The 16403-nt window shown below is 43.1% G+C and overlaps 1 protein-coding gene across 25 annotated transcripts in view; it reads right to left on the reverse strand.

Annotated features, from left to right (window-relative positions):
- Positions 1–16403, reverse strand: part of LOC146866844 (scavenger receptor cysteine-rich domain-containing protein DMBT1-like) — a 605183-nt gene that overhangs the window by 557539 nt on the left and 31241 nt on the right. For all 25 annotated transcript variants that reach the window (XM_085602150.1, XM_085602105.1, XM_085602159.1 and 22 more), the window contains exon 2: positions 3836–3877. In XM_085602150.1, coding sequence (XP_085458276.1) covers positions 3836–3877 — 42 coding nt within the window. The remainder of the gene's footprint in view (positions 1–3835; positions 3878–16403) is intronic.

Genomic DNA, 16403 nt, shown 5'->3' on the forward strand with positions numbered 1-16403 from the left:
AATTCAGGAAGGGAGGTGGGGGCCGGGATATGGACTTGGAGAGCGTGCCTCAACTGCAAATATTTGTAGAATTGGGAGGAATGGAGGGAGTGGTGGTGTTGTAGGTCTGCAAACGATCTGACATGGTCCCCCACCCAAACGAACCCGATCTGCGAGATCCCGATGTGGTCCCATTTACGGAAGTGTTGGAGGGACGAGACCTCTTCTAGCCAGGCCCCACTCCACAGAGGCGTCTGCCTGGTGAGTTTCCGATCCCATTTAACATACCGTAGAGCGGTACGCCATGCCATGAGCACCATTCTAGTGACAGGGGGGAGATCCTGGGGAACTGGGCTCCCATACAGGTATGCCTGGAGTTGCGCAAAGTCTGTCGTCCGGAGCTTCACTCGGTATGCCGGGTCGGACCAGCCGCCCGCAAGCCATTCGTGGATCACAATCAACCTTGTGGCCAAATATTAGAGGTGGAGATTAGTCACCCCCATTCCTCCATCATAGGGGGGTATGCGGCAATGCGCTGGAGACACACGTGTTCTCCCTCCACCCCATAAAAATCGGGTGAGGACTCCGTCCAGCTCCCGAAACCAACTGCCCGGGAGATGAATGGTCACGTTTCGCAGGATGTATAGGAAGCGAGGGAGGACCATCATTTTGAAAAGGGCACTCTACCGAGGGGGTTAAGGGGAAGGGTCTGTCATCTTCCGAGGTCCGCCTTGGCTTTAGTGACCAGGGGCAAGATATTCAAGGCCCACTCGAGCTCCGGGAGGAGGGCCACCCACACCCCCAGATATTTGAAGGATTGCCTCCACAGGGGGATGGTCGTTTGCCAGTCTAAGCATCGCCCGAAAAGAGTGCAAGGGAACTAGGGTGGACTTCGCTGGATTGAGCCTGAGGCCGGAGAACCATTTGAAGGCCGAAAGGACGTCCAGACATCGCGGGCCCGAGCTCTCCGGGTACGCCAGGAAGAGGTGGATGTCATCGGCGTACATGGCAATTTTGTCGACCTGGTGTTGGTCTCAAGCCCAGCCGCGAATGAGGGGATCCTGGCGGATGAGGGAGGCCAGGGGTTCCATTGCTAGTGCGAATAGAAGCAGCGAGAGCGGGCAGCCCTGGCGGGTGCCCCTCCAGACAGGGAATGCCTCTGAAACCACGCCGTTGATGAGGATCCTCGCCTTGGGGGTGGAATAGAGGACCCGGACGAGGCATCGGAAAGGGAGGCCGAAGACCATCCTCTCCAACCCGTCCCCCAGATAACCCCAATCCACCGTATCAATTGCTTTTTCAAAGTCTAGGAAAAGCAGAGCAAGATACGGGGTGAGGAGATGGCGATGCGCAAGGGCAAGGTGAATACGGCGTATACAATGTCGGGTCCCCCGGGCGGGCATGAAGCCACATTGATCGGGATGCACCAGTTCTTGTAAGGGGGAACGGAGCCGTTGGGCCACCGCGGTGGCGAAGAATTTAATTTCGGTATTAATAAGGGAGATGGGACGGTAGTCCTTACACACGAGGGAGGGCGGCTGTGTCTTCGGGAGGACTACTATAGTGGCCACATCTGTCTCTGGTGGGAAGGCCCCCACTTCAACTACATGCTTGAACAGGTCTTGTAGGTACGGAACCAATCTGTCTCGGTAGGCCGCATAATATTCTTGGGGGTAACCATCGGGCCCGGGCGTTTTGCCAGAGTGCAATAGTGAGATAGCACCATGTATCTCTTCCGGGGTGAATGGCCGGTCCAGAGCCTCGCAATCCGTCTGGGAGAGGCAGGGCAATTGAGTCCCGGTCTCGGTCAGCAAAGCTGCCAGTGAGGACTGGGGAGGGCGGGCTACGTAAAAGGTTGCGTAATAGCCCACGAACGTCTGGGCGATGTCTTGGGACCTGGTGTGATGAGTTCCGGTTCCATCCCGAATCTCGGGAATAATGCGATTGGCTCTAGGATAGGACACCAGATTGTGGAGAAGTTTGCCATTTTTGTCACCCCAACCATACACCCGCGCGACCGAAGAGCGCCAGAGCATTTTAGCGGACTCCATCAAGATACGCTGAATTTCTTCTCGGATCAGGGTAAGCTGACGGGCGGAGGCTTAATTGTCGATAATAGCCCTGGCCTCCTCCATCTGCGCCGCCTGGGCTTACAGCTGTGTAAGTCGGGCAGTTTGTTCCAGGCGTTTCGCGTGGACCAAACCCCTAGTCACCCCACGCATCACGGCCTTGCTGGCCTCCCACAGCGTGCCCGACGAGGGGACCGAGCCCGCATTCGTGGAAAAATATTGCTGCAGTTCCTGCCCAAGGGACTCCGTGAATTTTGAATCCTGCAGGAACCAGGCATTCAATCGCCATACCGTCCGAGCGATGCCGGGTGGGTTGCCGAGACGAAGGGAGACGGGTGAGTGATCTGAGGCACCCCTGGGTAAGATTGTGGACCCGGACATCAATTGACAGTCCATGGCCGACAGTAGAAACAGGTCGATACGAGATTGGGTATGGTGAGCCGCCGACATGTGGGTAAATTGGACCTGGTGGGGATTCCACACCCTCCAGGCGTCACAGACACCCAGTGCTGAGGACCAGTCAGATAATCGTTTTGCAGAGGCAAGGCGGGCCGCCGATGGGGTACCTGTTGTGTCACATGAGGGCAGTAAAACGGCGTTGAAGTCACCTCCTATCACCGTCAGGCCTTGAGGAAAGGAGAAAAGCACCAGTTTGAGGCAGCGTAGGGCCGGGGCCGCCATTTTAAGTGCCGGGCCGAAAGAGGGAGAAGGACAAATCTCAGCAAGTAGGGGTCCGATCCGTTCACAAGAGGGACCGGACCGAAGCAAGCAGTGTAGTGAACCAGGATCCGCCCCTGGAAACGGTAAGTTGCAGCTGAAGATGGGCGGATGCCAGGCGGATGACGGAAGGGGTCCAGAGCAATCTTAGAGTGCGTCCGCCATCTTGACGCCTTAGCTGGATCAAATTATTACTAGCAAAGGGGGCCTTACAGGCAATCTAGTGACCTGAAGAGAAAGTGGAAATTAGACCTCCTCCACCTGAGGGGGCTGAGGCCTGCTGTTCAGCAGAAGCAGTAAAGCAGACCTATGGCAAGGAGTAGCCATATAGGGTACATTGCCCTGCATAACAACAACATGAAATAGTGGCATTGCAGGTGGTTTTTACCTCTGGAACTCTCCAAGGAGTAAAGGTACAAATATTCAATTTTTAAAACATACAATACACATTTTTGGTGTTTAAGATTATTTGTTTTATTCAGTGCTGAAGAAAAAATGGTAAATTCTTAACAAATGATAACAAATGCTGTATGCAATAGGAGATTTCAAAATAAATTTACTGGGGATTTGAAGGGTGTTCACCAGGGACCATTATAGCAATTAGTGCCAAATTGTGTGTACCAAGCGGATGATTGTGATAGTGTAATGTCTTCAAAATCTTGATCCTGCTAGGAACATTGCAATGGAGGACTTATTTATGGGGGGCGTGGCTTGGACGGCAGAGCTGAGGGCTGCCTGATCGCGTCTCTCTGACTCAACGGTGACTTAATGAAGCATCTCCAGAGACTGCGTGATCGTCCCCGCCGGGAGCACCAGGATTCGATTGAGGATGGCGTGCTGCATCTGCGGATACTATTGGCTTTAACCAAGTAGGGCTGATGTGATCAGATCAAGTGAAGTTATTCTTGACGATATACTATTTCAGTGGGGGATAATCAACACTCAAATCTATCCTGGGCTAAATGTGTATATTAAATTCCGGTCCAAAGCCCATGAATTTCAAGCTGAATCCTGTGGTAATGATCATCTTTATTAAATCAAAAAATATGCCAGTGGATTAGTAGGCTCACCTGGGCCAATTTTGTTGTCAGAGTCTTCAGGGGCCTTTGGAGCTGTAGAAAAACAAAATGGAGGAAATGTTACATTCAAACGATGCTGCTGCTCATGTCCACACTGCAATAATGTCTGAGCAGGGCACAGGGACAAAACACATTGGGGCAGATTTACAAGCCCCTTCTGACACTTTTACGCCGCTGTTGCGTCACTTTTGTGACATAGCACTGGCGTAAACCATGTGCCACGTGGCGACTTATTTACAACGTGACGCATCTTGGCAGATGCGTCACGTTGTAAAGCCCTGCGCCACATGAAACCTGCGTCAGGTTTAATGTGGGCGTTCTGTCGCAGGGTGGGCGTTCCCTCGCAGGAAAGCCCCGTAAAACTGACACAGTGAAATCCACAGGATTTCACTGAGTCAGTTTTACAACGCTCCTGCTTCAAATCCTTATGCCTGCTTGAAGCAGGCATAAGGAGTGACGCACCACGTTAAGTATGGGCGGCCCATGTGCATTGCAGGAGTTGTGTTGCGCTTGCGACACGACTCCAGCAATGCGCCGCCCATACGCCACAAGATAAGTCACGCATCTGCTCCTCCTTGCACCATGGTGCGCCGCATTGTAAATGCAACGCATCCATGGTGGCGCAAGGGGGGGGATTGCGTGACGCATCTGTTCTGGCGCATCACTGCTGATTTGCAGAGATGCGCCAGAAGTTGTAAATCTGCCCCAATGGATGAAACTTGCTCGCAAAATATGTTGGGATTCCCACCACCTGTGGCATAACTGCTTAATAATAAGCCTGTCCCCCTCCCAAAAAAAAAGAGTGCTCAGGTTTAATGAATGTGTTGTTGCAGGTGCTTATTTGCGGTCACAGCAGTGCTTAATTTGTAAAAAAAATCTAATAAAAAAAGTAAGTGCCAGAGCCCTTTTCAGAAGGCCACTGCAGCTTGCATCATCCATTGCTCATGCCAGTGCTGCCAATGACAGTAGCAACACAGCTACTCTCCATAACACTCCTACAATTGTGGCAATTCAGACAATTCCAGACCACCCAGATTAATAACAACTGTGTGGGCAGCAATTAGTTTACATTTTTAATGTGTACTGAGTTATTAAATAACGTGGTTGTGTGCATCTCAAAATTAGACAGACAGTCATTAGTGCTGGTGTTGAGAATTAAGTGCTGGTGCATAACATCGTATACCACCGGATCAAATTGAGCACCGGATCAAATTATTACTAGCAAAGGGGGCCTGACAGACAATCTAGTGACCTGAAGAGAAAGTGGAAATTAGACCTCCTCCACCTGAGGGGGCTGAGGCCTGCTGTTCAGCAGGAGCAGTAAAGCAGGCCTAGGGCAAGGAGTAGCGATATAGGGTGCATTGCCTTGCATAACAACAACATGAAATAGTAGCATTGCAGGTGGTTTTTACCTCTGAAAATCTCCAAGGAGTAAAGGTACAAATATTCAATTTTTAAAACACACAATACACATTTTTGGTGTTTAAGATTATTTGTTTTATTCAGTTCTGAAGAAAAAACGGTAAATTCTTAACAAATGATAACAAATGCTGTATGCAATAGGAGTTTTCAAAATAAATTTACTGGGGATTTGGAGGGTGTTCACCACGGACCATTATAGCAATTAGTGCCAAATGTTGTGTTCCAAGCGGATGATTGTGATAGTGTGATGTCTTCAAAATCTTGATCCTGCTGAGAACATTGCAAAGGAGGACTAATTCATGGGGGGCGTGGCTTGGATGGCAGAGCCTATGGCTACCTGATCGCGTCTCTCTGGCTTAAAAGGAGACTGAATGAAGCATCTCCAGAGACTGCATGATCGTCGCCGCAAGGGAACACCAGGATTCGATTGAGGATGGTGTGCTGATGCTTTGGATACTATCGGCTTTAACCAGGGAGGGCTGATGTGATCAGATCAAGTGAAGTTACTCTCAACAAGAGAGAAACGGCGGTCTTACAAAATGGCGGATTGCATGTCTCGCTGTTACGGTCCTCGTAAGAACCTAGCATTAGCGATTCTAACCTCTCCTGACATTTGATTCTTGCAGATATGAATGGTTTCACCTCTCATTAAGGTATTTATACCTTTGATCGACCTTTTGTATTTGCGGAGTTTGTACCTATACGAGGCCTGACTTAAAAATGGCGGTGATGTTTGAAACGCGATGATCGGAGCTCAGCTGATGCATGTGCGGTGCCGAACGGAATATGCAAGTGAGCATTTTTTTTTGTAAATGCAGAGTGGAGCCTCTTGTGTAGCACTGTGTGGGGGGGCCGATCAAATGTTTGCTGCCATATCGCGAGTGGCGCCTGACCTTAAAATGGCAGCCTCATGTCGATGTGGAGACTTCTTCTGATGATGCTGGACGCTGCAGATCTGTTACATTTACAATGAAACACAGTATCAGCGCTTGTGCCAAATGGGGAGTGTGTTGCTGCTTAACCAATGAGTCTGGATACCATCAGGTAGCCCCCGCTGAGTGCAATTTGTTGCTGAGCAAGTGTTCTGGGCTGCATTTTCTAGGAGGATTTCCCATCAATACTTCACGATGTTATCTGCACTGGTGCTTATATCCCCACACTGAACAGGGTCTTAGACCCTCTTCCCAAGTTGTTCACAATGGCAGAAAAGGAGTCTAGGATTCAGTATAAAAAGAATAAGGGAGAACCTTCACTGTCTGACTCCCCCATCAAAGTCAAAGCGGACATTAACAGCACCATGGGCATGATTCTTAAAAAATTTGCGGAGGTCCACAAATTAACTAATTCTACTAATCAGAACACGGACACTATGCAGCTAGAACTAACTGCCATACGTGCGTACTTGAGTACGATTAACTCTAAAATAGCAGCCGCTGAGCAAAGAATTAGCAATGTTGAAGATGTCTCTTTTAAGTCATGCAAAGAGCTGAAGTCAGTCAGGGATTTGACAACCAACCTTAAAAAACAAACAGCCGAGCTTGAAGATAGAAATAAGAGGGGCACCATTCGAATTTTAGGTGTTCCGGAAGGATCAGAAGATGCCGCAGGGTCTTGTCTCGCTTTCTTGGAAGACTGGATACCTCAGTTCATTGGTTTAAAATTCTCCAATCCTCTAGCGCTTGATCGGGCACATAGAATCCCAGCTTTTAATTCTGCGTCACAGCAAACAACACGCCGTATCATCTGTAGACCATTGAGGTTTCAACATAATGAAGCTATCCTCAACTATGCCCGTAAAACTCGTCAGCTCATTTAGAATGGCCACAAAATAATCTTCACGCTTGACTACTCTAAACCTACGGTGGATACAAGGAAGGGCTACCTTGGCTTACCGGATAAGCTAAGAGACAAAAATATCCAGTTCTTCTTTGTTGGTCCAACTAAATTTATAATCATAGTTAATGGCCTTCATCACTACTTCACGGACCCCTGGACTTATTGAATTTTCTGGAAGGCACACCCACTCAGGACATGGATTTTTCTCAGTCCTCCTCCAATAAGAGGAAATCGTAGTACATACATGTCTCTATTTATCTTTGTTTACAACTTTGGTGTTCTCTAGTGATCTTCCATAGGAAATTGCACTAAAGGCTCCAGCCTCACTATATAGTTCTACTTATACTATGTGTGTACTAAAAGGAAAGTTGTCTTTTAATAATACACTGAGGTGTCTTTCTAACATAGGGTATGCTTATTTTCTGCTTTTAACGCTATCTAAGAGGTTTAAAAATGTTGGGTTTTTTTTGTTTCCCTTGGTAACAGTCTGGTTCATATCTAGTTTGCTTGTATCACGCAATTCGTTATGAAGTATACAATATTCTCTGGAAATATTTACATTGCTAGTTTAAGTAAAACTCCGTTCGACAGTTAAACGATCCTGCCGTTGCACCTCCTATATTCGAGGTTTTCAGGGAAGGGTGGAGAGGGAGGGGCGCGTGGGGAGCTTGGGGGGTAATTCCCAGAAAATGAGGAATGTTACTAGATGTGCTATGTGTTGTTCCTTGGGTATTCCTTTTTGTTTCTTACTTATTTTTTCCTTTTCTTTTCCTCTGTTCTCTGTCTTTTTTATATTATTGGTTGGGCTGTATTTCGGCTCTATTAGAAAAGAGTACCTATGTGCTATTTCTTACATAAATACTGTTGGTTTTTTGGGGTTTTTCTCTGCCAAGGCAGGATATATTTATGCAGTGATTGTGTTTTGTGGAAATGGTTCAGTGATTATTTTGGAAGTCAGAACTTCTTCTATAACGGACATGTTTAGTACATCTTGTTTTCAGTCATATATGTGATGGCTCAAGCTTGGTCATATAATATAGCAGAAGATCTCAATATAGTATCATTAAACGTTAAAGGGCTTAATCACCCAATCAAATGCCGAAAAATATTTGATTATTTAGCTAAATCCAAAGGGGACATTATTTTACCACAAGAAACAAAATTATCTAAAGAAGATGCTACTTTTATTAAGCATAATTGGATTTCACAAATTGCTTGCTCACCAGCAGATAATAAAAATAAGGGTGTTACACTTTGTTAGCTAAAAAAGCTAATATTTGGTTAGAATCACAAACTCATGATAGTGATGGTACGTAATTAGTTACCCACCTACGGAAAGGAGAAGACCTTATACATGTGGTGAATATATATGGCCCCAACACAGTTGATACATACTTTTGGGAGGGTTTCTCAAAAACTATAGAAAATCTTCCCCAGGAGTATCTTATCAAAGTTGGGGGAGACTTTAATATTCCGTTAGATCCGATAATCAATAGACAATCCACTTGCAAATACTACCCCACCAGATCGCACGCCATAGTTTACACTATATGTTCCAAGTTTAACCTCAAAGATGCTTGGCGCCTTCAACACTCGGATAACAGATTTTATACTTTTTACTCCACCCCACATAATTCATATACTAGAATTAATTACATTCTTATTTCAGGCTCATTCACACATTTTCTTGAACACTCAGATATATCCCCTAAGTTGGTGTAGGATCATTTGTGCATTAATGTTAAATTTGTGGGCAGTCATAATGAACCTTCGACGAAAAGATGACACTTTAACAATGATGTTTTGTCAGATCCTTAGGATAAAAAGAAAATTGAAGAGGCTATCATAGATTATCTCAAACATAATGATACTACAGAAACTAACGGTAATACCCTTTGGGATGCTCTGAAGGCCACCATTAGGGGAATATTTCTTGAAATTAAAACAAAAATAAACAAACACATTAATGCTGAATTAGCTAAATTAGAATACGAAATTAAAACCCTGGAGTCCTCCCATGCCACTTCCTTAAAAGATAATTCTATTCTTACATTACTAACGCAAAAGAAATACGAATATAATAAAATTCTAAGTGAATGGGCGGGAGTATGGGTAAATAAATGTAAAGCCCTTAATCTTTGCGAAGCCAATAAGGTGGGTAAATTACTCACTGCATATCTTAAGCATAAACAGAACCAGAATGTTATCTCGTCCATCAAGGATGTCAATGATCAAACACACACAAAACAGAAAGATATTCGAAACACCTTTAAATCCTTCTATGAGGATTTATATAAAAATGATCAGGAACTTAATTTAGAGAATTGTACCCAAAACTTAAATAGACTTAGGTTGCCACAATTGACTGAAACAGATATGCTAGCGCTAGGAAAACCAATCAGTGCATTAGAAGTTACAAATTCGATAAAAACCTTGAAACATAATAAAGCCCCTGGTCCAGACGGTTTTACAGCCACTTTTTTTTTTAAAGTTTGAGTTTATTAAAGAAATAAGAAGGGAAGGAGAAGGGAGGGGAGAGGGGGTATAATCATCATGGTAAGCATATACAAAAAATAAGCATTTCAATAAAGATTCTCAATAAAAGCAAAAATAACAAGCATGAGGTTTATATGAACAGAACCTACGTATAGGAATGAAAAATACTGTATGATGTAGTAGAACGCAATATCATAGTAAAAAGGCATTAAGGAAACAAGAAAATCATGGCTGCTTGCTTACCTCAACTGTTTCAGGGTCTGGAGAGGCATGTGCTGGAGCAAAGGAGGAGAGATAAGATACCAAAGGGAGCCAAATCATATCGCGTTTAATTGCTAGGGAGACGGGAGATACGTAATTGGTGTCTAGGCGGTGATGGAAGCAGACTGCATTCCACCAAGATTGATAGGAAACATTTGCAGCCTGCTTCCAATTAGAAGTAATGGTATGGAAAGCCACAGCAACTAGGAGGTCAAGTAGTAAATAATGGGAAGGAGATTGCGGAAGAGACGGTGATAGGGAACCTAGAAAAACTTGTAAAGGGGAGAAGGGAATTTGAAGTTGGAATATTTTTTGTATTTGCGTCCAAACTAGGTGCCAGAACTTGGAGAAAGGAGGGCATTCAAACAGCATGTGTTTGAGATCAGCAACGGTACAGGAACAGGACCAACAAATAGAAGTTATGTCAGACGAAAAACGGGATAAAGCATGTGGAGTACATAAAGTTCTGTTATAAATAAAATATAAGGTTTGGGTAGTATTAGCAGCTCTAGAGGTTTTATGAAGCTTAGTCCATATTTTGTCCCAGAAAGGTATTGGCCAGTCCTGAGAAAGATCTGATTCCCATGCATTCTCGATTTTAGACTTTAGTCTGTCAGTGGCGTATCGGAAAGAGTTATAAATAGCAGAGGCTGAGGGAGACGTATTCAATAATAGAGAAGTAGCTTTGCGGGCCAAAGGAATATCGGTAGAAGGTTCCAAGGAGCGAAGCTATAGGATCAGGACTGGGAGAAGGGCGTTGTATTGCAATCGAGCAGAAGAGAGCAGTGAGAAAGAGGATTGAAGTTCCTGGAATGAGAGAGGAATATCTTGAGAAATTAATTGAGAGATTCAACACAATCCTCTAGAGTGCCATGTCTTCCAGAATATGGTACGATTACGAATTCTAAAAAGAGAATTATGCCATATCGGTTGTTCGTGAATAGAAAGAAGGGAGGGATAAGATGATATTAGGTAAGGGAGAAGGAGAGTACGGGAATGAGAAATAACAGGTGTGCGAAAGCGAATTAAAGTAGACGTGAAGGATAAGAATTCGCGAAAAGTAATGGGGGACAGGAAGGAAGATTCCATACTTAGCCAGACAGGCGGATAGAGCGGAAGATCAGAAGAGAACCAACGGGTCGATTGTTTCAAAGAGAAAGCTCGGTGGTATTCTCTAAAATCCGGAAAGCGTACACCAGACTGGGCCTCATCTTTGCGCAATGAAGCCAAAGCTATCCGAGAACGCTTGCCATTCCATAAGAATTTCAGCAACAAGGAATCAATCCGTTTAAAGAAGGAAACTGGAATGTGCACTGGAAGCATGGAAATGGTATAGAGAAGAAGAGGGGATAACATCATTTTTATAGAATTGAGCCGACCCCACCAGGACAGAAAGAGCGGGTGCCAATGTTGAATAACTGTGTCCATTTTCTTGAAGACATAATCAAAATTAAATTTGAGCGTATCAGACAAGAGAGGAGCAAACGAAATACCCAAATATTTGATCTTAGACGGTTGCCATGAGAAACCCGTTTGGGAAAAAAGATGTTTTTGACAAATAGGGTTTAGAGGTAGAATCTCACATTTATCAGCATTTAGGCGATAACCAGAAACCGCAGAGAAGGAAGACACCTGCTGGAGAAAAGAGGGAATAGAGGAAACCGGATCAGAGCAGTAAAAAAGAACATCGTCAGCAGAGACGGAGAGTTTAACCTGACGCGAACCAAATTTAAAACCAGAAATACTGTTGTCCAGACGAATTTTGGTAAGAAAGGGTTCCAAGGCTAAAACAAAAAGTAGGGGGGATAAAGGGCAACCTTGTCGCACTCCTCTGTGCAGTGAGAAATAATCCGAGGTCAACCCGTTGACAAAAATGGAAGCTTGCGGATTAGAATACAGTAAAGAAATAATAGAGATGAATTTGGAAGAAAAGCCGATCCAGCGTAAGGTCTGAAACATAAAATCCCATCCAATCCTGTCGAAGGCTTTCTCCGCGTCCAAAGAAAAAGCCGCGAAGGGAAGTGACAGTGAGGGAGCCTTGCTAAGTATATTAAGAAAAACATAGGAATTATCAGAAGAGAGACGGCCCTTAACAAAGCCTGATTGTTCAGGGCCAATGAGGTCGGGTAAAAGGGGATCCATGCGCAATGCCAGAATTTTAGCCAGAATTTTGTAATCCGTATTGACCAGGGAAATTGGTCTGTAATTTTTGCATAACGAATGATCCTTATCTTCTTTGGAGATTAAACAGATTAGAGCCTGTTGGAAGGGGCCACTGGAAGAACCCGCTGCAAGGAAGGATTGGAATATTAGTAACAGTTTAGGGAGAAGTAGAGAGGCAAAGTGGCTGTAGAATTCAATAGTGAACCCATCAGGGCCTGGAGACTTACCGTGTCGTAATTTAGAAATAGCATGGGAAATTTCAGAGAGCGAAATGTCCTGTTCTAGGGCCGCAAAATCAGCGGAAGAGGCCGGGGGAGGGGGAAGCGAATGAAAATATGAAAGAAGGTCCGTAGACTCCGGGATGTGCTCGGGGGTATAAAGATTATCATAACATTTAACAAACTCAGAAAGAATGTCCTTATATTTAAAGTAAGTGTTCCCAGTGGAAGTCTTAATGGACTCAATCTTTGTACGCTCCTTTCTTATCTTTAAGTAATTGGCCAAAAGTCTCCCCATTTTGTTTTTACCCCCATAATACCTGGAATTACATTTTAGCAAAAGGTTAGAAGCGGCATCAGTTGTAAACCTATTGAAGGAAATTTTCGCGTCTATAAACTTTTTAAGAGAAATCTCAGAATTAGAGGCGTGATAATCAAGCTCTAAATTCTTAATACTAGCTAAAATGCGTTCGGACTTGGCTTCTCGAAGATTCTTTTGTCGGGCTACAAAATTAATAATAAAACCCCTAGAGGCTGCTTTAAAAGAATCCCAAACAGTAACAAAAGAGGAATCAGGGGTATGATTGAGAAGGAAAAATTCAGTGGCAAAGGCAGTAAATTCAGAACAGAAAGTAGGTTCCAAAAGCAAAGCATTATTGAAACGCCATCTGCCAGAGTAAGGGGAAAAAAGAATTAGGTCAAGGTCCACATGAATCGGAGCATGGTCCGAGATTAGGATGGAACCAATATCAGAGCGTATGGCGTGCTGGGATAGGGATTTACTAAGGAAGATATGATCAATGCGGGATTGTGATTGATGCGGAGGAGAGTAAAAACTGTACTCCCGAAGATCCGGATTACACAATCTCCAGATATCTACCAAGGCATTATTTTGAAAGGTGTTAACAAATTGAGAGTGCATTCTAGAGGGGATAAATTTAACCTTGGAATGACGATCGAGGAAGGGATCAACAACTTGGTTACAATCTCCCCCGAGAAGTATATAATCTCCAGAAAAGGAGGATAGCTTAGTAGAAATAGAGGGCCAAAATAACCTGTCAATCCCAGTTGGGGCATACACATTAAAAAGAGTGATGGGAATCTTATCTATAAGCAGTGTAACAATAACCCATCGACCATCGACATCACATTCATGAGAAATTGAGGAAACTTTTAATTTTTTCTGTAATGAAATCACAACACCATTTTTCTTGGAAACTGTGGGGAGCAAAAAACATGACCCACCCAATAACGCTTGAGTTTCAGAGCCTCAGTTTCAGAGAGATGAGTCTCCTGAAGGAGGGCAACATCAGACTTAAGTCTCGCTAAATGTGATAAAACCCTTTGCCTTTTAATGGGGTTGTTTAAACCCTTAACATTCCATGATGTAACACGGAATGGAATAGCAAAGAAAAACAGCTAACAGCAACATGCTTATTATTACAGAGAAAATAACTTGAGAAAACTGAGAGAATTGTAACAGATTGATGAAGGAGAGAGGGCAGAATTTACAGCCACTTTTTATAAAACTTTTTCAGACCAATTACAACCGACCATGTTGAGAGTTTTTAATAATATAGCTAATGACAGAAGTTAACATAATAGTTATACCTAAAGAAGGAAAGGACCCTCTACTCCCAAAGAACTATAGACCAATATCTCTCATTAACGTTGACAGTAAGATTTTTGCAAAAATCTTAGCTATAACACTTAACACTATTCTTCCACATTTAATAAGTAATTCTCACGTAGGATTCCTCAAAAGTCGTATGTCTAACGATAACACTCAATTGCTATGTCATGTTTTAGAAAATGCTGCGATTAAACTAGATCCAGATATTGCTATTACAGTGGATGCAGAAAAGGCCTTTGAGAAGGTCACTTGGGCCTTTTTAAAACAATGTACGCATACGTTTAATTTGGGGCATTCATATATGAACATGGTAAAGTCCCTTTATTTGGCGCCATCGGCTCGCATTGCAATTTATTGATAGGCAGAGCTGCCCCTTGTATCCATCTCTGTTTTTGCTGGCGTTGGAACCTTTAATTCAAGATATTACGTTGAATTCGGATATAAAGGGGCTAGGTTTTAAAGATATTCAGTTTAAACTAGCTGCCTTTGTGGATGATATTCTAATTGTGACTGAAAATCCGTGTCTTTCAATTAAGGCTTTGATGTCTACGATTGCAGAATACTCTGTACACTTGGGTTACAAACTTAATAAAGACAAATCGGAAGTGAAACCCTTGAATGTGCACTGCACTAAAGACGTTTTAGGTAATTCGGGTCTGGCATGGCAATCGGGGTATATAAAATATTTAGGGATTGAATTTGCTTGTAATATTATTGACACCCTTCATCACAACGAGAGGTTAACATTGGAAAAGATCAGAAAACCTTTGGATTCCTGGTCACAAAAATTTATCACATGGTGTGGTAGGGTAGAAACCATAAAAATGATGATCACACCTTTGGTTAACTATTTTATAAGCATGCTCCCACTTCTCGTGACTGAGGACTTTCACCATAAACTAGTTATCCTCCTTACAAACTTTCTATGGCGAGGCAAGAAGGCTCGAATTGGCATAAAAAAATTGAGACTTGACAAATCCTTCGGTGGAGTAAACCTAGTGGATTTTAAATTATACCAATCAGCTTTTCTGGCAAAGCAGGGCTCCTATTGGATTTCGGCCCCTGCCCATTATAGTCCGGTGTGGTTGAAAGTAGAAAAATCTATTCTCGATAATCTCAATCCTCTGGCATTACTCACTTCTAACCAGCTTTATCCGAACAGATCTAATCTATTGTTAAAAACACAAAATTGGCACTCCTGCTGATAGACAAGAAACTTGACTTAAGTATTAAGGGATCTAAGATGGAATCTATATGGCTTAGTCGTAGAGTAATATATAAAGGGAAAAGCGTAAATTGTGATAAGGGTATTTTTTTCCCTCATCAGCTAGAACACTCTTTGTGTCCAGTTTCGTTTGTGGATATTCAAACTAGTTAGAAATTAGACAACATTGAATTTTATAATTTTTTTAAAGTAACTAAAGCCAAACTACATAACGTGCTTCCATCCTTACCAATGTTTGTGTCACAGATTAATAAATTAGTTCACCAAGTTTCACACATCTACAAACTTCACCGCCCTAAAACTTCCAAACTCAACAACAATCTCGTAGCTTTTTGAGATTTGTACTCTACCGACCCCATACCCGAATCTTTATGGCCACGAGTGTGGAATACTATAACAAGCAATAAAATATCCCCAGTACTATCTCAAACTAAATGTTGGCTTTTGCACAAGGCATTTTGGACACCAGCTCGATTACATTCTCTTTGTATTCGTTACGATCCGTTGTGCTGGAAGTGTAAAGCGCAAACTGATGACTTAGCCCATCTTATATTACACTGTAGGGACGTGTTGTCCTTTTGTGACAAAGTTTTTGACTTTCTTTCCAAATTATTCAAATGTGAACTGAAAAGAGAATTTTCCACCCTAACTACTGGTTTTTTAATAGTTGATACATGTAATGATATGGACAAAGCCCTTTTGGATCTCTTACTTACGTCAGCAGTGAAGATGGTACTTAATAATTGGAAGGATACACATAAGACTTCATATAAAGGATTGATGAACTGGGTAATTCACCTTAGAGGTGCAGACAATATTGCGTTACAGAATTCTCCATGGAAACCCTCGTCTAGATCACTGTGGAATTCCTTGGACATTGATTTCAACACACATAAACCCCTGTGAACCTTCATGCACAATTTGTATTCTTTGTAAAGTTATAATTATAATACTTGATGGTCTGATCTTCATCATTGCTTGTGATTACAGTGAGCTTCTCAACAGTATTATATAAACGTTATTAGTACTTTAATATAGGTTCTCACTTGGTGATTATTCTCTAGTATTCTTCTCTTTCTTTCGTTTTCTTTTCTCGTCCTCTGCGTTTCAGGGGCTCTTCTCTTTTTCTTTGGATTACATATGGTTTGGAATACTAATTATTGGAATATTGCAAAGATTTTAGGTGACGATCTCATGTAACATTGGCTTGAATGTCCAGTATGCACATCATTCCAAAGATAGGAGTAATAACCTCTATACTGACCAATTTAGTTTTAAGAATTACCCGTAAGAGTTCTACATTAC

The sequence above is a fragment of the Triturus cristatus genome, chromosome 1_2 (genome assembly GCF_964204655.1).
Source record: "Triturus cristatus chromosome 1_2, aTriCri1.1, whole genome shotgun sequence".
NCBI classification, from domain to species: Eukaryota; Metazoa; Chordata; class Amphibia; order Caudata; family Salamandridae; genus Triturus; species Triturus cristatus.